The sequence below is a fragment of the Catharus ustulatus genome, chromosome 7 (genome assembly GCF_009819885.2).
Source record: "Catharus ustulatus isolate bCatUst1 chromosome 7, bCatUst1.pri.v2, whole genome shotgun sequence".
Lineage (NCBI taxonomy): Eukaryota > Metazoa > Chordata > Aves > Passeriformes > Turdidae > Catharus > Catharus ustulatus.
In genome coordinates this window covers 12,261,188-12,282,512 of record NC_046227.1, presented here as the reverse complement: position 1 = coordinate 12,282,512, position 21,325 = coordinate 12,261,188, and the positions used below count along the sequence as shown (strand labels likewise).

The following is a 21,325-nucleotide window of genomic DNA, read 5'->3' as shown; positions in this document are numbered from 1 at the left end:
CAAACTGGATTCCCAGATCTTGTGGGATGAACACAGATGTGTTTTACAAGGTCAGGGTATGAAATCTGTTACTTAGAACAGTGTCTTAACTACCACTGTGCACTGAAAGCACACTTAAACCTAGACACTGCCCCAAGGTCCCAAGCAAGGCACGACTAAGTACCTCCCCTGCTACAAAGACTTTACAGAGCACCCTCCTTTCCTAAATAACAGCTCTCAGAGATAGAAGGAGCAGAAACAAAGAACATTATCTAGCAGTACTTTGAGAGTCAAGGGCTGATTTGATATTTTAAGAACAGCTTGAGTCTCCTTGTTGCACTTCCCCGGCAGCACGTGTGCACGTGTATCTGCTCCAAGGAGCCTTGGTCTGTGTGAGGCAGACTTGTTAGGGACAACTCAGAAACCACAACTGCTTCAGTACTGCAGGCATAGCCCGCTTGCTTGCAAGTCAGAGAAAAATGCCACTGATTCCTGAGCTGGCAATCCCTATTCCCAGTGCCCCTGCAGATCTTGTTCTTTGTTTCACTGTGCCTCTTCAACGCAGCAGTGACAGCAATGGAACAACTTTATAGCATCTGCCTTTGGTTCTTTTTGCCTTTTAAGTGGTTTCTTTACCACAACTTTTAAGATGCAGAAGTCCCAAAGAGTTAAAGCATTTAGAGCTGGAGTATTAGCTTTTATTTCATCCACTCTTACTTTGCTAGAGTTAAGGAAGCGATAAAGGGGAAAAAACCCACTGTAATCTTTTTAAGTTTCCCCCATAAATTAAATGTGGTTTGATTTCAGACAACAGACCTTGTGATATAACAATTTTGATGCTGGAGATTTCTGCAACTTAAATCAGTTTCAAAAATTACATTTGATAAAAAGACAGTGGAACACCCTATACCTTCAGAAATTAAGCAGAGGTTCCATTTGCAGAATGGAAGTACAAACCTTGCTGTGTCAGACCTAGTGATCAGACAAGACCAGCAGAACAAGAAGCCAGGGAAATAACACAACTGCAACTTCATGCTTAGGAATGAGTGTATTGAGTAGAAACAAAGGGGAGAACTGAACAGCATCAGTGACTTATTAACAAAGCAGAGAGTCAAAAGTCATCCCTGCGACTGCCCCTCTGTGCTTTGTAGATATGAACATCCTTACTGGAATCATAATGGACCTCGGATACAGAGAAACGCTCTCGCAGCATCTTCAAAAACCGGAGATCCCGCTCATAGCGGATACGACAGGAAAGAAGAATCACCGTTCGCTCTGAGCACAGATGCTCCAGCGTCTGAAGCAGTTCTGCAAATGTTTCTTCCAGATAAACGATATCTGCACCCAGGATGAAGTCAAATGCTCCTGGAGGGAAGTTATCCAGGTCTTTTCCCCACGTCAGCTCCTTCACCACTGCTCTGGGGCGTAGTTCAGGGGGTAAGTTCGCCTGCACGTTTGACTCCAGGAACTCCAGTGCTGCCGCCCTGTCTGTGATGGTAACACGGGCACCTAAGGGGGACAGGAGGACATGGCTCACACTCACAGTCCATGTCCCTCAGTACAGCATGGGGGATACAGTGCTCTAACTCCAGCAGGCTCCTTAGCTCCTGTTAAACATTAACAGCTCTCCTGAGCTGCCTGATTAAAAACAAACAAACAAAAGAACAAAACAAGCAAAACTCCCCTGTGTACAGACATCCTACCCTTCATCAGTCACTTAAGAATATAAAGTGTACTCTACATGAAGATTAGGTTGGGTAAGGAAAAAAACATATTTTCTGGCGCTTTTTTTAACACACGAAAGTCAAGGAGTTACTTTTGGCCTTTTCATATGTGCCAAAAGAATAATTTACAGGGGGTGTTACAATCAACCTGCTCCAATGCCATATTTTACTGCAGGAGAGAGGCAGCTAGAGAGCCTCTTTCACAGGTCAGATAAGAGTTATGCCTGTGTGATTTTGCATGCTTGTATTTTGTCAAACTCTTTTGTTTCTATGATTTCAATAGGCACCTTTTACAGCCACCAGAGCTTTGAATTACAAAGTTAACCTGGGAAAGATAGCACAAATTTAACATAGCACCCAGTTCCTGCTCTTCAGCCACAGAGAGATCAGCAGCACATCATTTCATTTCTCCATGCCCTGTCTGCAAGACAGGCTAATGAAAGGCTTATGCAACCTCAGAGAGTGGTTTCTGTGTGTAGCTTTATCTGCATTGGAGGATAAGTGGAAGATGGGAAGCACAGCTCTTGTTCCCTGGGGGGGAATAGCTGCAGAGCTGAATGCTGCTGAGCTGCCTGCCATGGCAACAGGCTCAGCCTCAACAGGGTCCCGCCATAAAGTAAACTGCAGTGGCACCATCACTACAACAAATATCCCAGCAGGCTCTCAAGTCTAACAAGGAAGGAAGATGACTCAGAGAAGAACCATCACAGTTCATGCATGCAGCTTTGTGCTCACTTCTATACCAGGCATGTACAAGTAACTAGTTTTACTACAGTTGTGATTAAATGAGACAAGAAAAAAGCCCTTACCTAGTAACGTGACCACTATTCCCAGCAATCCAGTTCCAGCTCCCAGCTCAATCACAGACCGATCCCTGAGATCAATGCCTCCCATCTCCAGATAAGCACACAGGACAACAGCCTAAGCCAAGAGACAAGGGCGATTAAGCACAGGGTTTCAGTCATACTGAACACAGGGTTTACCCTGAGAGACAAGGTTATGGGAAGGGTCAGGTGCTTCAGGTCTGCAGCAAGACCTTCAGCACCTCTCCACCTCCTATGTGCACATATAGTCTTTTAATGCTTAATGGAAGTTTTGTACAGAGTTTTATGAAAGATTCCTACTGGCAAAAGGAAAAAAGTACCACAGAGGTTACAACTTGGATGTGGTAACTGCTCCATGAATCCCCAAACGTAACAGGAGGCAGGAAGAGTTGTATTTGGAAAGGAAAAGCTGAGGGGCTGAGAAGTTTGCTCAAAATGCTACACTTCTTTTAAACTAGAGGTAGAAGTGCAATTTGTGTGTGGGCTGAGATCCAACCCAATGGGAAGCCAAGCCCTTGGATTCCTACAGTGATGCTGTGAGCGACTGCCCTGCGGCCTTGGACCCACCACAAACCCTCTGTTTTGGACGGTTCTTATCGCCAAGATAAACTCTATCAGCAGTCCTGCTTGAGGCTACAAGCAGTGGGATCCATGCTGTGCTCTGAAGGGCGCCAAGCTAACATCACCCGCCACTGTAAAGAAAGAGGTGAGAGTTATCCCGAATATTTCCTTGTATTGGGCACTGGCCATGAAGGGTTTAGGTGGCACATCTCTCTTGCGTTCCTGCCAGAACTCTTGCGGGGGAAGAGAGAAAGGTAAAGCACAGTTTAACATTTTCTTTCCTAACATTAAAAAAAAATTTAAAAGCCTTCCCTTTACAATTCTATGGTAAATAATTTTGTATGGTGAATCTGAAAGCTCGGCAAGAGCCACAGGAAGCCACCGAGTGCAGAAAAGCTGCGCTTGGACCTACCGCGTCCCAGACCACGGCCGCCACGCCCAGCCGCCGCCAGTCCTGCTGGAGGCGGATGGTGCGGCTGGCGAAGTGGAAGGTGGCCCACGGGCTGTGCAGCTGCCGCGCGGCCCAGCCGCCTCCCTCCTCGTAGGGCACCAAGGCCATCCCGCCGCCGGCACCGCGGCCCCAGCCCCGGCTAGGCCCCGCCCGAGCTGCGCTGCCCCGCGCCGCGGGCAGGGACGGGCCCGGGGCCGCCGCGGGGACAGGCCCGGCCCCTCGCCCGGGACCGGCCCGCCCGCGCCGCAGCCCCGGGGCCGCCGCGCAGCGCCCGGCCCGGCCCCCGCGCCGCCGCCAGGGGCGGGAGCGGCCGCTCCGCAGCGCTCGAACGGGAACGGTCACGTCCCGGCTGCGCGGGGCTGGACTGGGCTGGGCTGGAGGGTCCCCGGAGCGCTCCTGCCCCGCGGCTGTGCCCCGGGCCGGCCCGAGGGGAGGGAGAAGCGGCGCGCTGCCTCCTGCGGGAGGCCGGGGCCCAGAGGGCTCCTCGCCTGCTCACAGCCACGCGGAAAGGTACGGGAAGAAGGTCCCACGCCCTGTCACAGGACTGCTCCCTGTGGTGCCAGCCTCTGGCTTTTGCTTCGGGGGTTTAAAGTCAGTGCCCGGGAAAAACATTTGTGCAGCCCGGCGAGCCTCGTCCTCCTCAGCTGGCACGGAGAGCGCTGTCTCTGCAAGTGCTGATCCCAGCCTGGAAGCGCTCCCTCAGTGTCAGCGCGGGGCAGCCAGCGCACAAACGCAGCAGTTCTGCACCCCAAGCGAGCCCTGACCGAGGCGGCACAGCCAAGGCTGCTCTCGCCTGGCGCTGTGGCTGCTCTCGCCTGGCGCCCCGTTTGTGCATGGGCTTCTCTTCACCTTTGGCTCCATTAATCTCCTTTTTGGCAAACCAACACAGCTCCTCTCCTGTGTTCCCTGAACTCGCTCCAAAGCCTGCTAAAGGCCATGGGAGAGCCAGGGAAGCATGGTCCAGCTGCAGGTCCTCTACAGAAAGGCACAGTGCCTGCAGCCACGCTGCTCTGCAGGGGCAGGGGACATCTCTGTCCCATCTCTGGTGGCTCTGTGCCCTGACAGCTTCCGGTGAGGTGACACCACCAATGGGGGCAAGGCTGGCCCCTTGAAGTTGGGACCAGCTCCAGAAAACATCCCCTCTCTTTCCCACAAGGACCAGCAAATCTGGCTGGCAGACAAAGGCAAATGTGGTTACATCTAAAAGCTGTCAATTTAAACAGAGTGGCTTAAGATTCATGAAAACCTCTGTGGAAGATCATTACACAGGTTGCACAGGGGTAGCAGAAAGTAAGGCTTGTTTTTAGGGTTCTGCTACTATAGGAGAATTGAACCCAAAATTTCACTTGCCCCAAACCAGTCCATACTTGTCTTATGGCAACTCAGACTTCTTCCTATAAACGTGCCAGAACAGGTGTGATGATTCAGTTTTCTGTGGTTTTATGTCCTAAAGTGCTGGTCCCTTGCCACGATTCCTGCTTTTGAGAGTTTGAAATTGCTTGTGCTATTATCTCGATTATTTTTTTAATTATTTATATAGGCAGTGTGGGAAAAGTGATGAGAGTCATTAATTTGAAATGAGAACTCTGTTTGAATGACTTTTTGAGTCACCTACACTCTGCCTAAACCTCACCAGCAGGCAAATAGAGGGAAACTCCCAAATGGCACAAAGCTTTCACCTCCACCTCCTGTACCACATGCCAGCCCTGGGATCTCCAACCAGAATATGGAGGAGTGTGGCAGGGCTCTAGTGCTCCCAACTGCCTCCTTTCTGTCACCAGATGAGTTTTCTTCCCCTGCAGTATTTCATAAGACCAAGTGTCTGGCTGAATAGCAACTAGAGTAAAAAAAGGCTGCATGTGAAAATGTATTGTTCCCAAAGATAATAATGCAGTGAGTGCTTTTATCCCAATAATGTGATTTTGTTAGTCAGATATCCCTGAATATCTCTGGAGCACAGCAGGTTCTCTAACAACCCTGCCCTGCTTCCCAGAAATATTTCCCCTTCTTCCTTGATAAAGTTGCTCTGGCACTAACTTCCATGAGCCTTAGACAGAAGATCAGAAATTACTTTCTGAATCATAACTGGATAGTGAAGCTATTAAGAAAGAAGCAAGTCCACTAGAAGTTTAGTAAGGACCCTGATTCCCCATATACATTCTGAGTCTATATTTACCTTCTCTTCACCTTTCCACATCCATTTTCTAAGAAAATTGAGTACCTGGGTATTATAGTGGTAGAGAGACACACTTGGTTTCTTCTACCTTTCCTGACAGTAAAAGGATAAGGAAAACATAACAACACAGAATTATGGCTAAAACAGATGTCCAGACCTGAAATGCTTTTCTCTCAGCAGAGCTAAAGCTCAGCACAGCAGTGAAATGGTGAGAACATAACCTGGTTTGGCTTTTGAGCACTGCAGAGGGCCGTAAGGACACCTAAGCTGCAGGTAATCTTGTGAAGTAGGAAACAGCTGATTTTAAGGTAAGCAAGAATTATTTAAAGTATGAAGAAACACCGATTCAAGTCCATTCTTACCGCATTCAATTACTTGATACAGCAGGCATATTGTAGCCAATTATGAGTAAATCCCACCACCCTGGATTTGGGTAAGCAGCTTGGGGTATTTAAGAAAAAGTGTTTAAGCACAGTGGTCCTTGAAATACTTAAAAGATCAAAGAACAAAGTAGATAAGATAGAAATGAGTACAAATTATTTTGAATCTATACTAATATAACCCTCTTTCTGCAATCTTCTCTTTGCTGCTTAGCATGTAAAATCCCCTCTTAGAAATGAAAGTGACAGTTCTTGTGATAGCTCTGCAGACACTGGATGCACTGCATGTCTGCGCATGGATTTTGGAGACATCCGTGATGGGAAAATACTGCATCCCTCACACAGTCTCTGGTTACCAAGGCAAAGGCAGGTATAAATAGAAACAATCTGATTTTTTTTAAACTCCATCTAGAAACCTGTGTTGTTGATAACCCTCTGACAGCAACGCCTTATTCCAAATGGTTCTGTTCTACATTTGTGTGGAAACTTCTGGTTTAATCCTTTCCTCCCAAAATAAGCAGCAGCTACTTCTGGTTGTTATTCCACTGAAATATGAAAATTGTCTTGGAAGCAAAGTTTGGACAAATACCTGTTTTGCTAAGAGCTTTTATCAACCAAATGAACAAGAGCTAACACAAATCTTGGGGGAAAACCCAGGAAAGAAAGCAGTCTTTCTCCCTATGTATCACTGTAAGTAGCCATTCAAATGACTAGCACTAAAATGATTTAACAAGTTTTACATTATCATCTTCACCAGCAGAAGAATCTTCCAGATTCTTCACACCAATAAAATAGATGGGGTGGTGAATCACTTGGTGTTAAATACAAAGGGAATAAAGCAGAGATTAATTTGGTTGATGACAGCTTGCAGTTGCAGAATCAAGACAGCCTCAGTTTGAAGTGATTTGGATCATCTTTGAAACTGATGGGATGACTTAAAAATAAAAAGTTTCTGCAGAAACTGGTGGGTTATCAGTAGACCTTAGAACTTGCTGCTTCTGCAAGATCCTTGCAAAAAAAGCAAAATATTGAAATAAATGTATAGTTCGATCTAGTGTTTCATTTCCTTTACACACAGTTAAACAGTGGAAGTAACAATCAAAAATATGAAGATGTATGATTTCACAGGAAGTTTCTGGAATATCTGAAGAGGGAATTGTTCCCATCAATAATACTACAGTCATGCCTTCAACCTTGCATCTTGATAAACAGCCACATACAATCACATTTATTAAGGTGTCTGGTTACAGACAAGCTTTTAGTAGAATTATGTGAGTGAGCTCTCAGGTCTGAAAGCTGACATTGTTCTGAAGTTTTAGTTAAGGAACAAAAAGCAAGTTGAGCAGGCTCTTCTTCACAACCAACCACTGGATTTCCAGCTGCGCTTCACTTGCTGGAAACCTCTCCCCACTTTCAGATGTTCCCAGATCTATAGCCTTACCCACATCTGCTGCTGAACTTCCAGGCCATGAGAAGCCAGTGTCAGGTCTTGGGAGGGGAGGGAGAATCCATAACCCACAGAGCAAGACTGACACATGAGCAGACGTGGATGCACCCTGGGAAAGGCTGCTCCAGCAGCTCCTGGGAGCACAGGGCTGTGATGGGGAAGTGGAACAGACATGGGGCAGGGAAAATGCTAAAAAAACCCTTCCTTTTGTGGAGTTTGAGTCCAGATCTAGAAGCTTAACATTAGCTGGAGAAATGTATGATATGCTCTAAAGGTGCAGTGTTTTGCAGTTGGAGAGGAAATTACAGTGCAAGCAATGGACTGTATTAATTTACAGCTAGTTAACAACAACTAATTTTAAACAATTTAAAAACAACTATATGGACAGGCAGACAACAGCTATAGCATTCATACCGATGCAAAGGCATTTCCCTGAGTGCAGATGTTACCCTTTTAACAGAAGGAAGAATCCAAGCATATGAAGAATGTGGGGCATTTAATGTTATTTCTAATTGTATTGTCAGGGTTTCTCTTCTTCCTTAGAAAGAAAATCTATCAGACAATAGAGAAGATGGAAGAGTTGAATCTAAAAAATTTCAGGTACCTTAAAACTAACAGGGAGGGCCCCTTAGCACCACTGTCCAGGCTTTGGTGGCCCAGAGTTGGAATTAGAACTGCAGAAGTTTACCCTAAATAAACTTGCTGTAGGACTTAGTCATGCACAATTAGACTTTTCCTATTCGTGCTAATGTTTGTGTTAAAATATTGAAAAACATTTTCCTTTTCCACATAAGAAATCTGTATCCCTGGCCTGCAGTAACAGCTGTTTCTAATACTTCATAAATCCAAGTGGCCATTCTGCCAGCCCAAAGTACAGCTTTGCAGGCCTCCGTCTTGGTTCCAGCACATCTCAAATTTTCTTCTCAGGTACTAAGCCTCCATTAACTCTAACTTAGTCTTTGGTAACTGTCAAGCTGGTTTTATTGTACCTGAAGACAAAATGAAGGTAGGAGCAGAAGAGAGAAGCTAAGATAAAGAAAGGCTTACTCCCACATGCCTGTGCTGTGGTATCCCTGCAGCAATCCAGATGCTCACATGCCAGCCAAGCAGCTTCTGCATTGCCTGTAATGACATCTTAGACTGCAGCAAAGGCAAAAGGAGGGATTTAATCAATGACAGCAGCACTGCAGTCTGTCCTTATGCTATCAAATACAGGCTCCCCAGCCCTGGTTTGCTTGTATTCACTGCTACCCAAGGTAATACAAGAGATGTAATAGTGTGTGAAACTTCAGGGCTACTAAAAATCCACCTTGGGTGTTCTGAATAACCTCCCTGGTTACTTTTCTCCCCCAAACATTGGAATATTCTATTTCCCTAACTACTGTTTTGCTCAGGGATTTTTCCCTTAAATGGCTAAAGTCTTAGGTTACTTGTCAGCTTCAAAAGACATCACACGTGCAACATTTTTGTCCTGTCAGCTGGTAGTGGTTTTCAAAACAGGATGCCTATTTTTCCCCTGATTATTTCCAAGTGAGACACAGAAGTCTGAGCTTTTGTTTTCAGTTGGTTATACAGGTTCAACCTGGTGATTCATTCTTCCTGAAGCTGCATTTCCAGGAAAAGACAAAGTCCTGGCTCTTCTCCAAGTTATCCAAGTAAAATCAGAAAGCACTCCTCCCCCAGCTGTGACACTTTCTAAGAAGGGAGAAATTGAACAAAACACATCCCAGAGTTGGTGTCATCACCCTGCAGACAGGCAAGGAGGTGCATGACCTTGGAAAGACATGTGCAGTACCAAGTCAGGGTGAAGATAACAGCAGAGTTTACCGAATTTAAGATTCTTGGTCCTGTGAAGCACAAGCAAGTATGTGCAACGAGCCATTCTCCATTTCTGGGACTGATGGTGGCTTAAGGGAAATCCTGCAATTTAATTTCAAGCCTTTTAGAAGACTCTCATCTTGTTGCAGTTGGTGTGGACAATAACATATGCTTAGAGTTGGGAATTGTTCAAGAGTTATTACTCATAAAGAAGCTGGTAACTTTGGTTTCAGACATCTTCTCTTAGGGATACTGCTGTTTGCAGATGCAGGGAAGCCTCATTTTGCATCATGAAGCAAAGGACAACAGGGTTGTGTGGTTATGAATGCAAGTGCTGAGATTTCAGAGATGGAGTTAAATAAAAACCCGCACGACTCTGCCTACAAGGAACCATTGCAGGAAGCGTAAAGACTTGTCTGAGAAGTGGGGTTCCTTTGAACACAAGCAGACAGCAGCTCACATATACTCAGCAAATGGGCCAAGTAAAGAGACAGAATTACCTCCCCCTGTAAACCCACAAGCCAAAACACAGCTGGTAGCACTAATATTAGTCCTGTCAAGCCTGGTAGTCTTCATTTATTATGTATCCTGCAAATAATTATACATATAGTTAAGTTTATAGCTCAGAAGCTGCACTTAGTGGTTGGCAGGGTGTGCTCCTCACTTGGAGTAGTTGGCAGAGTATTGCTCCTCTGACCTCATTAGACTAACATGAGGAGCAAGTCTGGTCCTTTGTATATTCAGAATAAACCACAGGTCTTTCTAATCTCTGCATATTAGGAGCAGAGGTCACTACTCCTTTGGCTATCATCACAATCTGATTTAGGGTTTGTTTCAAGATGCTGTCTGGCCTTCCTTAAAGACTGTGTGGAGTTCTCCCAAAGTTTGCAGCAACTTCCCGAGAGGGCTTAAATGGGATTCATTTCCCACATTTTTGAAAGTTACTTTGCTTTCACTTTTGTGAAAATTAAAGCACAAGAGGGTTGCTGCCCACTGGGTGCCCTGCGCAGTGACAAGGGGTGGCAATTGAGAGTCCCATGGCACACACCTCTCTTTCTGGAGCAGGAGGAAAAGAGATTGGATCCCAACAGTCCATAGTAAGCTATTTTCAGCTCAGGCATTCATTATTGCTACAATCCACCATCCAAAAATGCCTGCTTATGCAAAATGTGGAACTAGGTACGTGCTGCCCATTGTACATCAAAGTAATTGATTTTTTAAATAATGGAAAATGTCTGATGAATCACTGGGGTAAATCAAACAGAACAGTAGAAAGATGAGACAGAAACTAGGAAGAGAACCAGGGCCAGTAATAAATCATAATAGAGACTATTCAGTGTATTGCTATAGCACTAAGTCAATAGAATGTTAAGCTGCATAAATAAAAGATAATGTGTTTCATTTCTGCAGGGTGTTGCTCAGACTACACCTATTAACAGGATCGCCTGGTTCTGCAGAAAATACACACAGCAACAGGTTTTGTCATATTATCCTGATAAATCAGATCTGAATAAAGATTTTAAGAGTTACGTTGCCAAAATGGAGCAGGAAATGAATATTCCTCATCACTGCAGCTAAAGGAGAACATTCACAGATATGGAAAATTACTCTTTACTGGTGTACTGAGGTATGTGGAAGCGGAAGCTTAACTTCTCCTGGAATGACAAGGAGGTGGGACAGTTTGCTGTTTCTGTGACTTCCAGGGATTAAAGTCAGCTTCCTCTTGCTTAAGACCTACATGAGTAAGTCCTCACAGGGAAACAGATTACTGATTTCTTTTCTCCCTCAGCATGTTTGTATAAATACTGATACTTTACAACTGCACTAGTGCAGGGGAAGAGCAGCCTTCCTCACGCCCCCTTTGCAGAATTACACACTGAGAATGTTCCCAGTATGAAACCTATGGGAAACTTCAGTCTCTGGGAGGCAGAGGAACCAAAACCATCACACCCAAATAGCAGTGAAGTATGTCACATACTCCAGCCACTCCAAGTTCCCAGCATTTTTCACTATCGGCACAAGTACGTGGGGCTTTGGCTGTTGGGTCCTGGTGCTCAGCTTCCTGCTGAGCCACTTTTGCTCACTTCCTCACCCTTGAACAAGGATTTTTCCACTGCCCAAAACCGCAGCTTTGGCAAAGGATTCCCTTGAAGCTGCTCCAAACCTGAGTTAGCAGAGATCCCAGCTTGCTGCTGGGATCCCCCAAGGCACTTGCTGCAGCTGCATGTCCCTTTGCTGAAGCCAGGCAGCCCCACAGCACACGCTGGCACAGCTGCAAGGAACAGACTTGGCTTTAGCCACGGGCACTCGGCATGGCTGCTGTCCGGCTGAGGTGTGCAGATTTGCCTGTAGCTCCTACCACTGCTCTGGATGGAGCAGCTCACTTCCATCGGCATGCAGCCACTGGAAGGGGCCCAGCAGTGCAGCAGGAGTGCAGCTTAGCCAGCTTCTGGAAATGGTCAGCCAGGTGCAAAGAGTGAGGAAAGGTATTGCTCTTCTCGTGCAAGAGTAAATTATGCCCGTTTTCATATTAGTGCAGATGCACGCCAACTCTTACTCTTACTTGAGAATTAATTACTTCAGTAAGCCATGCCAACCTTCTAGCCTCTTCTCTTCCCCCACCATCCTCACAAAAAATCAGTGGATGCAATGCCAGAGGGAAGAAAACACCAATCTCTGAACAGCTATTTTGCATGAAGCCCCTTTTCCCCTCCCTGGCTTAGATCAGTCTCCTGTTCCACCCAATGGGTAACCCTGGCCCTTCCTAGAACTGGGAGCAGGACCAGCTGGCCTACAGCTATCCAAGCACGGTGCAGAGGCTGCAGAGGGACTTCAGCTGGCCTGAAGTGATTCAAGAAGTGCTGAAATCTTCTCCAAGGCCCTTGTGTAATCCACAGCAAGGTCAGATTCCTCTGCAGTAACAAGGCTTTGCAAACTGTCAGTAGTGTGCAGACAGGCTTAGCTAACAGAGTTTAGAGAAATTGCTGGTAAGTGAAAAGGTATCATTCATCAGTCTGAGGGAATAATCCTCACATAAGACTATAAATAATTTGATTTGTCCCTTTATTGTGCCTGGGATTAAGTTGTACAAATTCTGGAAACACAGCATCTATTACTTTCTCTCTTCAAAGAAACTACACGTGGTTTGCCCAAAAACTCCATGTTTATCATCACATGGGAGAGCCAACATTAGGATTTTTCCTACAAAATGGAGTAAAACCCTGAGCCTGCTTATCTTTGGAACAACTGCCAGCATGATAGCAGAGTTTTGTAATACTTTTGTGAGTTCCTAAGTCAGAGCAGAGTCATTCGTCTTATCAGGGGCCAGAGTTAAATTTTTGTAGCGATAGTGGGTTGTTTCATTGCCGAACAACGCATGTTTGTGTTTATCAGGACCTCTGACTGCTGTGGGTATCTCGCCCTCTAATCCATCTTCCCGGGAGTGTATCTGAACATTCCAGTCCTCTGAAGAGCTCTCAGGTAGCTGAAACTCAGCAAGCAAATACCGGCTGCTGGGCATTTCGGCGGTGCCTGGGGATGCCGGTGGCCCCGTGCAGGGTCCCTTTGGTCCCTCTCCCTGTGCGCTGGCAGGCACCGCGCCCAGCAGCGACCAGAGCGCCCGGCGAGAGCGGGACGCGCCTGCCGAGGCTCCGCTGCCCGGGGGATGGAGCCCTTCAGCCCTGAAGGGGCGGGGAGGGGAGAGGCCGGTGTCCCCAGGATATTCCCAGGATGTCCCCAGGCCGTCCCGCATTCCCGCACGGCCGCTCCCGCCGCTGCCGCAGCACGTGCGCACCGGGCAGCGCGAGCCGCCGGGGGCGGGGCCGCGCGCGCGGCGCCGAGCGGGCGTGGCCGTGGGGTGGTGTCTGAGGCCTCGCGGCCGGCGGTGCGTGCGCGCGTGCGCCTGGGGGAGGCGCGGGGAGGGGACGGTGGTGGGACACAGGCCGGGGGAGGGCGCGGCGGCCGCGTGACGAGCCCCGCGCCCATTGGCGGAGCGGCCGTCACGCGGCGCCGCGGCGGGAGGCGATTGGGCGGTGGCGGGGCGGGGCCCGGGCTCCCCCCGGCGGCCGCTCGCGCCAGGCCTGTGCTCGCCGCGCGCAGGAGGCGGCGGGGCGGTCGCGCGGCCGTGGGGGCGGGCGGGGCCGCGCGCGGCCGGGGCGGGGGCGGCGGCGCTGAGCCCGCCCCGCGCTCCGACCCGCCCTGCGCCCGCCTCCCCTCCCCCGGCCCAGCCCGGAGCCGCGCAGCCGGGGCCCGGCGGGGGAGCTCCGAGCTCCATGGGCAACACCGTCACCTGCTGCGTATCCCCGGACGCCAGCCCCAAGCTCAGCCGGGCCCGCGGCGGCGGCGGCGGGGCAGCGCCGGGGCCCGATCGCTGGGCGGACGCGTACCAGGCGGCGGCGGCGACAGCGGGCGGCGGCGGCGGCGGCTCGGGGTCGGCGGAGGCCGAGTCGGGGGACTCGGATCCCGGCGGCGGCGGCGGCCCCCACCTCCAGCACATCAGCGACCGGGAGTTCCCGGATGGTGAGCGGCGGGCGGGCGGGGAGCGCCGAGCACCGCATCCCCGTCCCCTCGGTGCCCCCGCTCCGCCCGGGTGGGCACCCGGGGGGCACTGGCGGCCCGAGGCGCGGCCCCTTTGTCCGGCGGCGGGGGCAGCGCGGTCCCGCCGGCCCCGCCGGGCTCTGCCCGCGCCGCGCCCCAGGCAAAGTTCCCCGCGGCTGTCACGGCGCCGGCACAGCCCCGGCGCTCCGGGTTCGGGCCGGGACCTCCGCCCGCGGGACGAGCCTGCGGCCGCTCCGCGAGTCCCCGCCCGGGCCAGGAGCGCCTCCCCTGCCCGGCAGCGCCCGGCCCTGCCCGGTCCCGGAGAGGGGGTCGGGGAGCAAGAGCAGAGCGTGGCAGAGCTCCCGGGTGCTCCTGGCTGAGGTGGAGAAGTCTGCCTGCTGGTTTCTCCTTAGCTATGGAGTCGTGACTCGGTCGCAGCGTTCGGGCAGATCGCAAAAGCTGCTGCATTTCCAGTCTCTGTTGAACAGGAGGAAGGAAGAGGGTGTGTGGGGAGTAAGCGAATTAAGAATTACAAAGATTGTGTGCATATGACATCACCGTGGCTGGACGTGGGTGATTTATACCCTGGCTGTGCAGGGTTGTAACCGGGGACTCATGGCACCGGCGTTCCTTGTCGCGTAGCTGTCGGTGTTCCCAATTTGCTTTCCTTGGGCTCATGGGAAAGTACGTGAGTGCTGCTCCGATTCCTTGCAGCTACACCCGGAGCGCTGGTCCCTCAGAGCCTGGCTGTGAGGCATCTCCTGGTGAGCCGGGAGAGCTGCAGGGCTGTGCCGGGAATTCCCGGGACGTGTAACAGGTTCGGGGTGCTCCTGTCTGGCCGGGCGCTCCCGCGGTGCTGCTGCAGCCGCACGGCGCAGTCTAGCACCTCATGCTATTCAAAACTTATTTTAATTAACAAACGTCTTGCTATTCCTCTTCGCAATTATAACCACGCCTATGCCAAATATATTCACTTGGAAAAAGATAGCCTGCCTGACATCTTTAATGTACGGTGCATACAGTAACAATAATCACTGTAATCCATACTCCTCTTGAACTTAAAAAAAAATTTTTTTTTTTTTTACTATCAGACTCGCTGAAGAAGAGTGTGAGGAGACCTTCAGAAATGGAATTATTAAACTTGCAGGGTTCTGCACAGCACCATATGGTGCAGCTGTTCCAGAAATGAGATGGAACAGTCAGCCCCTTGGATCTCCTCTGAGACAGCTGTGCAGTAGTAGAAATTATGTTTGCTGCCTAGGAGAAATAAACCTTTTTTTTTTTTGCAGGAAGATTATTACAGAACTCTCTCAACTCATTAGGGGAGGAGGCGCTAAACTCTCTAAAGATTCTAATAAGCCAAGCAAAAATGCCTAAGCTGAACAAATCTCCTCAGGAATAAGGGTTGTATTTGTTTGAATCTTTAATATTGTGATCATGTCAGTTGTGCTAAGTAACAGATTTAGTTGTGAATTCATCCACGTTTCAGGACTGGCCTTGAAATAGACAGGTATTTAATATTTTTGAATTTGCAAGCCTTAATAAAATGTATGATCCAAGAATAAGATAGTAGCTATCTATCACAAATTTTACTTTTGTGGTTATGGAAACTTAAGTCTTGAGGCAGGAGATAATCCTAAAATTAGAACTGCGTAAGTAGTATGTGTTTAAGATGATTTTAAAGATCACTTTCACAGTGGTATGTGGTTCACTATTGCCCTCCAAAGTTGATCTGCTGCAAGTGATAGATGATATTTGAAGTTTTCTGATTGATATAGCTCTTTAGGAATGCAGAAAGTATCAAAGTTTAACATCTTTATTAAAATAAAATTCTGGATAGTCAATCTTAAAAGTAAAACTTCTTGTGTTGATTTTTGAATGTTACAAACATTCTGTGGATAGAATTGAAACAGTTAACTTCAAAATGTAAAGCACTATTTGTGAAGCCAGAAATCAAGTGTTACGATACAGGCTTTATGAAGAAGCTAGAAGTGAGACTGCTATCTGTTTAATGTAATACCTTCTGTGAAAGAATAAATCTGTAATAGACCAGCAGCTATGCTTATGCCTCTTAAACTCTAGGATGTGAAAGCTGTCAGCATACCCAAACCATGCAAACAGCCTGCATGTTTCTGTGCTGTTGACTACTAAAAGTATGGGTTTCATTTGGGGGATAAAATGTATTTCTGGAATTGATTATTGTGTAATATCATAGGATAACTAAGATGAAAACTTAGTCTATATTGGGAGACTGAGAACCTACTTACTGCCCTTTTCTTGGATCCATTGGCAGGGAGAAAGGAGAAAGCGGTGAGGAAAAAAGTCAAGATGATTTTGGCTATTTTTGTTTCCATGCTGCTCAGTTCTAGGAGTTTCTAAGAAAACAGCTAAATATATCAGAAAGCTAGCATCCGAATGGGATAGTGATGCTTCATTCCTTGAATTTCTACCTCTAGGTTGTTTGTTGTTCTGAAGTCTGTCTTAAGTACTTTTGCACTTGTTTTGCTAAAATTGAATGTTTTGGTTGTATCGGGAAGTTACCAACTGAGCTTTGGACTTTTTGTTTTGTGTTGTTTCATAGCTTTGTCTTGCTCTTTCATAGCAAGTGGAATGTGTTCCTCACAGGTCTGTGCTCTTAAGTGAGGATTATTCTGTAACTTCTCCAGCACTCTGCTTAACAGGCACAACTTTCCAGTCAGCACTGCTCAGATTGTCTGTATCAGATCAGAATGAAACAAGAAAATTCTCACTTTCTTAATATGGACAGATTGTGATGTGATAATTATTTATGACAAAAGCAGTGGTAGGTGGAACGGAGGTAAAACACAGCAAAGCTGAAAGTCTGGTGTTTCAACAAAGGTTAATTCAAACAGGAAAGGTTTGTCAGATCCTTTACTAAGAGAATTTAAAGCATGACCTTGTATTTTACGTCTCTCAAGATCCTGAGCCATAACCTGTTTGGTGCACACTTTCTCCAAATGAGAAATAAACCTGTGTTTGTGGTTTGATAGATTAAGCCAAGTTGGATTGAGTAAACAGGAATAAACATAACTTTGAAAAGAGAAGTTTCTTCCAAATGGGTTCATGCCTACAGCTAATATTAGATATCAAAGTCTGCCATGAATCTAAAGCAGCTAGTTGACTTCTCAGCTGAGCATTAAGTGTTCCTTAAATCAACAGTTCAACAAGTTTGAATTGACCAAAAAGGCTTCCCTATCTAGCTTTAGTAATGGTAGCTCTTTGATCTTAGTGTGCCTTTTGGGCTGTAGTGATTGGTTTGGTGTTTGTTTGGTTCTTTGGGTTTATTTGGTTGTTTGGGCTTTCCCCCCCTCGAATGTGTGTCTGCTAGTCTTTGTTTTGGGCTTTCTTTTTTATCCTGAGATATTTTTTTCTGGTTATTTGGGGGAAGAACTCTTATGTCTGACACTTTCTTGCTAGATCCCTATGTTTAAACATTGATCTACTTCTTCAGAAATTCTTTGATCCTTAGATAAAACTAGAACAAGACCTTGCTTGGCAGATGTTTCTCACTTGTGCTTGAAAGCATCTCCCTGCACTGCTGTTGTTCACTGAGTTTGAGCAGATATTTGCTGGATTCCCTGGAACCAGGGGGAAGAGTGTTGCCCTACTGAAGTGATGGGACAAAGTGACCTGGTAACCTCACCTGAATAACTGGGGGAAAAGACTATCGGGGATAAGAGGGAACAGCAAATGGGATCAGGAGAGGAGCTGAGTGGGATGTGAGCATCACACACAGGTTAGATGGGAAAGCAAATGGAAGGGGACTTTGAAGAGGAGAATTAATAGGGATATAGTAAGTGAGGTTTACCTGGATACTGCCTAGAGTAACTCTTGAAAGCTTCAGGTTGCCTGCATGCTGCAGTCATTAAATAGTGTTGATTAACAGGTATTTGGATATATTGATTGTCTGTGATGTGGTTGTCTATAACAGCTTGTCTATAAACCTCCTTGCAGAAGGTCTAAATAGTGTTCATTTGTTCCTCTTATATAATTTCAGCTTATTTCAGGCATGTGGGTGGAGGTTTTTTCCTGGGTTTTTTTTTTAGTTCAGGGTTTTTTTGTTGTTGAGGTTTTTTTGAATCCCGGTTAAAATGTTAGTTAAGTTAAAACACTTTGGTGCAAAGAATCAGCGTTTTGATGCCAGCAGTTTTCATCAGAGGGAAGGCTTAACCATCTTGTGTTGGTTTTTGTGCCTCTCTATCTGAAGATCTGTAGCTGCATAGGTTGACAAACACTGTTGTCTTTTTGGACAAACATGAAGCCAGAGCTAAAACCCAAATGATGCGCTGGTGCCTTTTCTTAGTGTTCCCTCTCCTTTTTTCCTTGTAGTCACAGAGTTTTTCACCTAACTTAGACTCACTCTTGGGTCCTTATAACTGTCAATATCCCTTTCCAGAAACTGGCTAGATATTCATTACAAAGGTATTTGTAGCAGTTGCAGATAATCTGTGATTTTTACAAATGTGAAATACTGGACTTTATGTAAGCCTGAAGCACCTTCCATGTTGGCTTAAGAAGCTTGATGCTGTGACCTCTAGAAACAATCTGTGAAGTTCCTGTAGTGGAAATGTCTGAATCACAAAGTCATCCAGAAACAGCAATGAAATTGATTTACAGATTTAGGAACTGGAAAGAAATAATTCATCACTGCAGTATAGTATTTGTAATTCTGTTCTTATGCTTGCATGCTGCTGGCAACTAAAGAATCCTCTATCCTTTTTTCTCTTCAATAAGTCTTGGAGACTTCTGCAGCAAGCAAGTAAACCTTAGTTTTTTAAGATTAGTTGGTATGGAATACATGTGCATGAAGCTCATGCGGAGGGACTGATTTGTGTTTCTGGTATGTTTCTTCAGGCTTTCAGCATTACAGGTATTGAAAGAAAATACATAATTAGAGGGGTTTGATGAAACTTATAGAACTAAGGAAACTGAATTAATTTTAATCTTCACTTTTTTTTTTTTTTTTTTAACTGGTTCTGTGTGACTTACCTCTAGCATCCTTATCCTCTGCTGGCTTTCTTTAGGAGATTTGCTGTTTTCCCTCCTACCTGCAGGGTAGATGCTGTAGAACAACAAAAGTTCTGTGGCTACAGCTATGTGTTCTCTCAAGTGTGATCTTTGTGGTGAGGTCATACCAAAAAGCTGACTAACAGAGGAATGAACTCTTGCACTGCCAACAAAACACAAAACCCTACCCCTCCCAGATTCATATTGCACACTAAATTAGCGTTTCTAACCATGTTTCTTCCACATATAGGGAGAAGGAAGAAGTTACTGTGGGAGGCAGGAGGAAAATTCTACCAAACATTAAGAACCCAGACCTTGCATCTGTAGATCCTTGCCAGCAAGTTTATGTTGAGATTTTTAAACCTGTTTTTTTCTACATTACATCTAAAGTTTGAATGTGCTCTTTTATTTCACTCACTAGAAAAATAATGTTTTCAGAAGAAAACTCAATGTTTTGATTTCAAGAGATAAGTGAGGATGGTACTGACCTTAAAAAAACTTGATGCTATTTGTTTAAATGTGTAGTAAAGCCAAATGAATAACATTGAAGATCCTCCTTGCAGGTGATGTGAATATCAGGATTGCCTTAACAGTTTGCACAAAAATCCCCATCAACCAGGTAGCATTCTTCAGTGTCTGATAAGCTCTGTGTGTATAGCACAGCTTTGCTTCTGTGTGGAGTTCTGAAAGGGTCTCGAATCACTGCAGTAGTCAAACGTTGTTGATGTTTTTCCAGTGTGAAAACTAACACTGGCTTGTTATGAAATGTGTCAGTCAGGCTCAGATAATAAGCTGCTGAATGCCAGTATCTTTCAAAGACTTAAAAAAGTTTTTCTGTAAAGTTCTGGCCATGTTTTGTTATGTAGTTGGTTATTTTTCTTTTACAGAACAGACTGCAGGTAAGGTCCAGGCTTCATTTGAAGTTTGCAGATGTGAGCAATTGGAAGAGGTGAAAAACGTGCCATGTGCTAATCCATCAGGTGGCATGTGACCCCAGCAACACTGCAGTGTGTCTTGCTTTGGTCACCTGCAGACGCTACCTGAGACAAATTTCTGGTACTCGCCTGTTCTGCTTTCTGAACCATGGTTTGGAAGTAAGGCAGAGAACATGTGAGGAGTTATGGAAGGCTTTCTTTATGCTTGCTGTTGTCAGCATGGTATCTAAGATGGTAAAATTTGGTTGCTCTTTAACATGTACCAAAACTTTTTTTTTTTTTTTGTTTGTTTGGTTGGTTGGTTTGATGGTTTGGTTTGATTTGGCTTATCAGTTAGAAAATTACAGCTGTGGATTTTGGCTTTAGCCTCTGGTGGTGGTGAATTGTGTTATGTGGGAAGGTTGGTGCAGGGAATAAAAAGTGACAGCATAGAACTGATTATTTATCCTTGTCCTTTAAATGGTCCTAAATTAAATACAGTACAGGTACATGTCCCTAACAAAATGTTAGTTACTTCTGCAATCTAGTTTGTGAGCTACTGTTTGCCTTCAAAGAAAATCTTAGGGGCATCTTGTTCACCAGTGTTTTAACTCGTCCTGCTTTTGCTGTGGAATTTAGGGCACTCTTGTTATCCTGCCTTGCCTTAAATCTGTAGAAGTGCTTATAACCCTGGCAGGTACATCAGGAAATGTGTGGAAGCCTCCTGGGCTCTGTTTGGTCCCAGAAAGGGCAGGTGTTGTATGGAACAGATCTCTCAGCTGTTTCCCCAGCAGAAGCTGTGAATGGGGTGCAATAGGATCATGTTGGGATGTCCTGTGGAGGCTGCAGAGAGTGGTGTGGATCTTCCTGCACTTTGAGAAATGAAAAACATGTATTAATACAGTATTGGTTTTTTTTTTAAGCCACAGAAATTAATAAATTACTTAAACCCTAGGTAGTCTCCAGTATTTCATATATATTCTGCACTGTTTACTGTGCCAGTTTCTCCAGCCCAACTTCGAATGTGGTGTCAAAGAGCAAATAATTCCTTCTATTTAAGAAATCTTGTTGATTATTGAAGTAATTTCTGCATCCTTCTGAAACATCAGTGTGCACTTAGATATGTGCTGGGTATAGGTAATGATATTATGTTTTTGTATTAGTACCATAAAGATTAACTGACAGCCATTAAATAGCTTTAACACATCCTTCAGTGTCTATTGTGTAAATTCACAGTATTTAGAAATAATCTTTTAACAATCTTTCAACAATGAGAGTTGCAAATGGAAAGCAACCTCTGCATGCTGGGCTCTCTGGTGCATTTGGAGTGGCTGGGACGAATAAACAATGCAGGTTAAATTTAGAAACCAGAGTTGTAACTTTTTAGGAAAGTTTTGGGAAAAGAATTAGAATAATATAATTTAAATGAGAAATAATTTTATATTAATTTATCGTTAGGAATGACAGAATTTCTGAAATGGATTGGC

The 21,325-nt window shown here is 46.0% G+C and overlaps 2 protein-coding genes across 5 annotated transcripts in view; one reads left to right on the top strand and one right to left on the bottom strand.

Annotated features, from left to right (window-relative positions):
* Positions 1-1,008: 1,008 nt before the first annotated feature.
* METTL21A (methyltransferase 21A, HSPA lysine) lies at positions 1,009-4,277 on the bottom strand. Of its 4 annotated transcripts, none has more exons than XM_033064269.2 (3): positions 4,028-4,277; positions 2,513-2,624; positions 1,009-1,488 (listed from the first exon to the last, which is right to left on the bottom strand). In XM_033064269.2, exons 2-3 carry the CDS (start codon positions 2,595-2,597, stop codon positions 1,091-1,093), a joined length of 483 nt encoding a protein of 160 aa, XP_032920160.1. In that variant the 5' UTR covers positions 2,598-2,624; positions 4,028-4,277; the 3' UTR covers positions 1,009-1,090. The 4 variants fall into 4 exon arrangements, with proteins under 4 accessions (XP_032920160.1, XP_032920161.1, XP_032920159.1 ...); XM_033064270.2 differs by having other exon boundaries at positions 4,036-4,277; XM_033064268.2 differs by lacking the exon at positions 4,028-4,277 and adding an exon at positions 3,501-3,734.
* A 9,311-nt stretch (positions 4,278-13,588) lies between these two features.
* Positions 13,589-21,325, top strand: part of CCNYL1 (cyclin Y like 1) — a 33,264-nt gene continuing 25,527 nt past the window's right edge. The window contains exon 1 of the mRNA XM_033064881.2: positions 13,589-13,878. Coding sequence (XP_032920772.1) covers positions 13,632-13,878 — 247 coding nt within the window. The 5' untranslated portion in view covers positions 13,589-13,631. The remainder of the gene's footprint in view (positions 13,879-21,325) is intronic.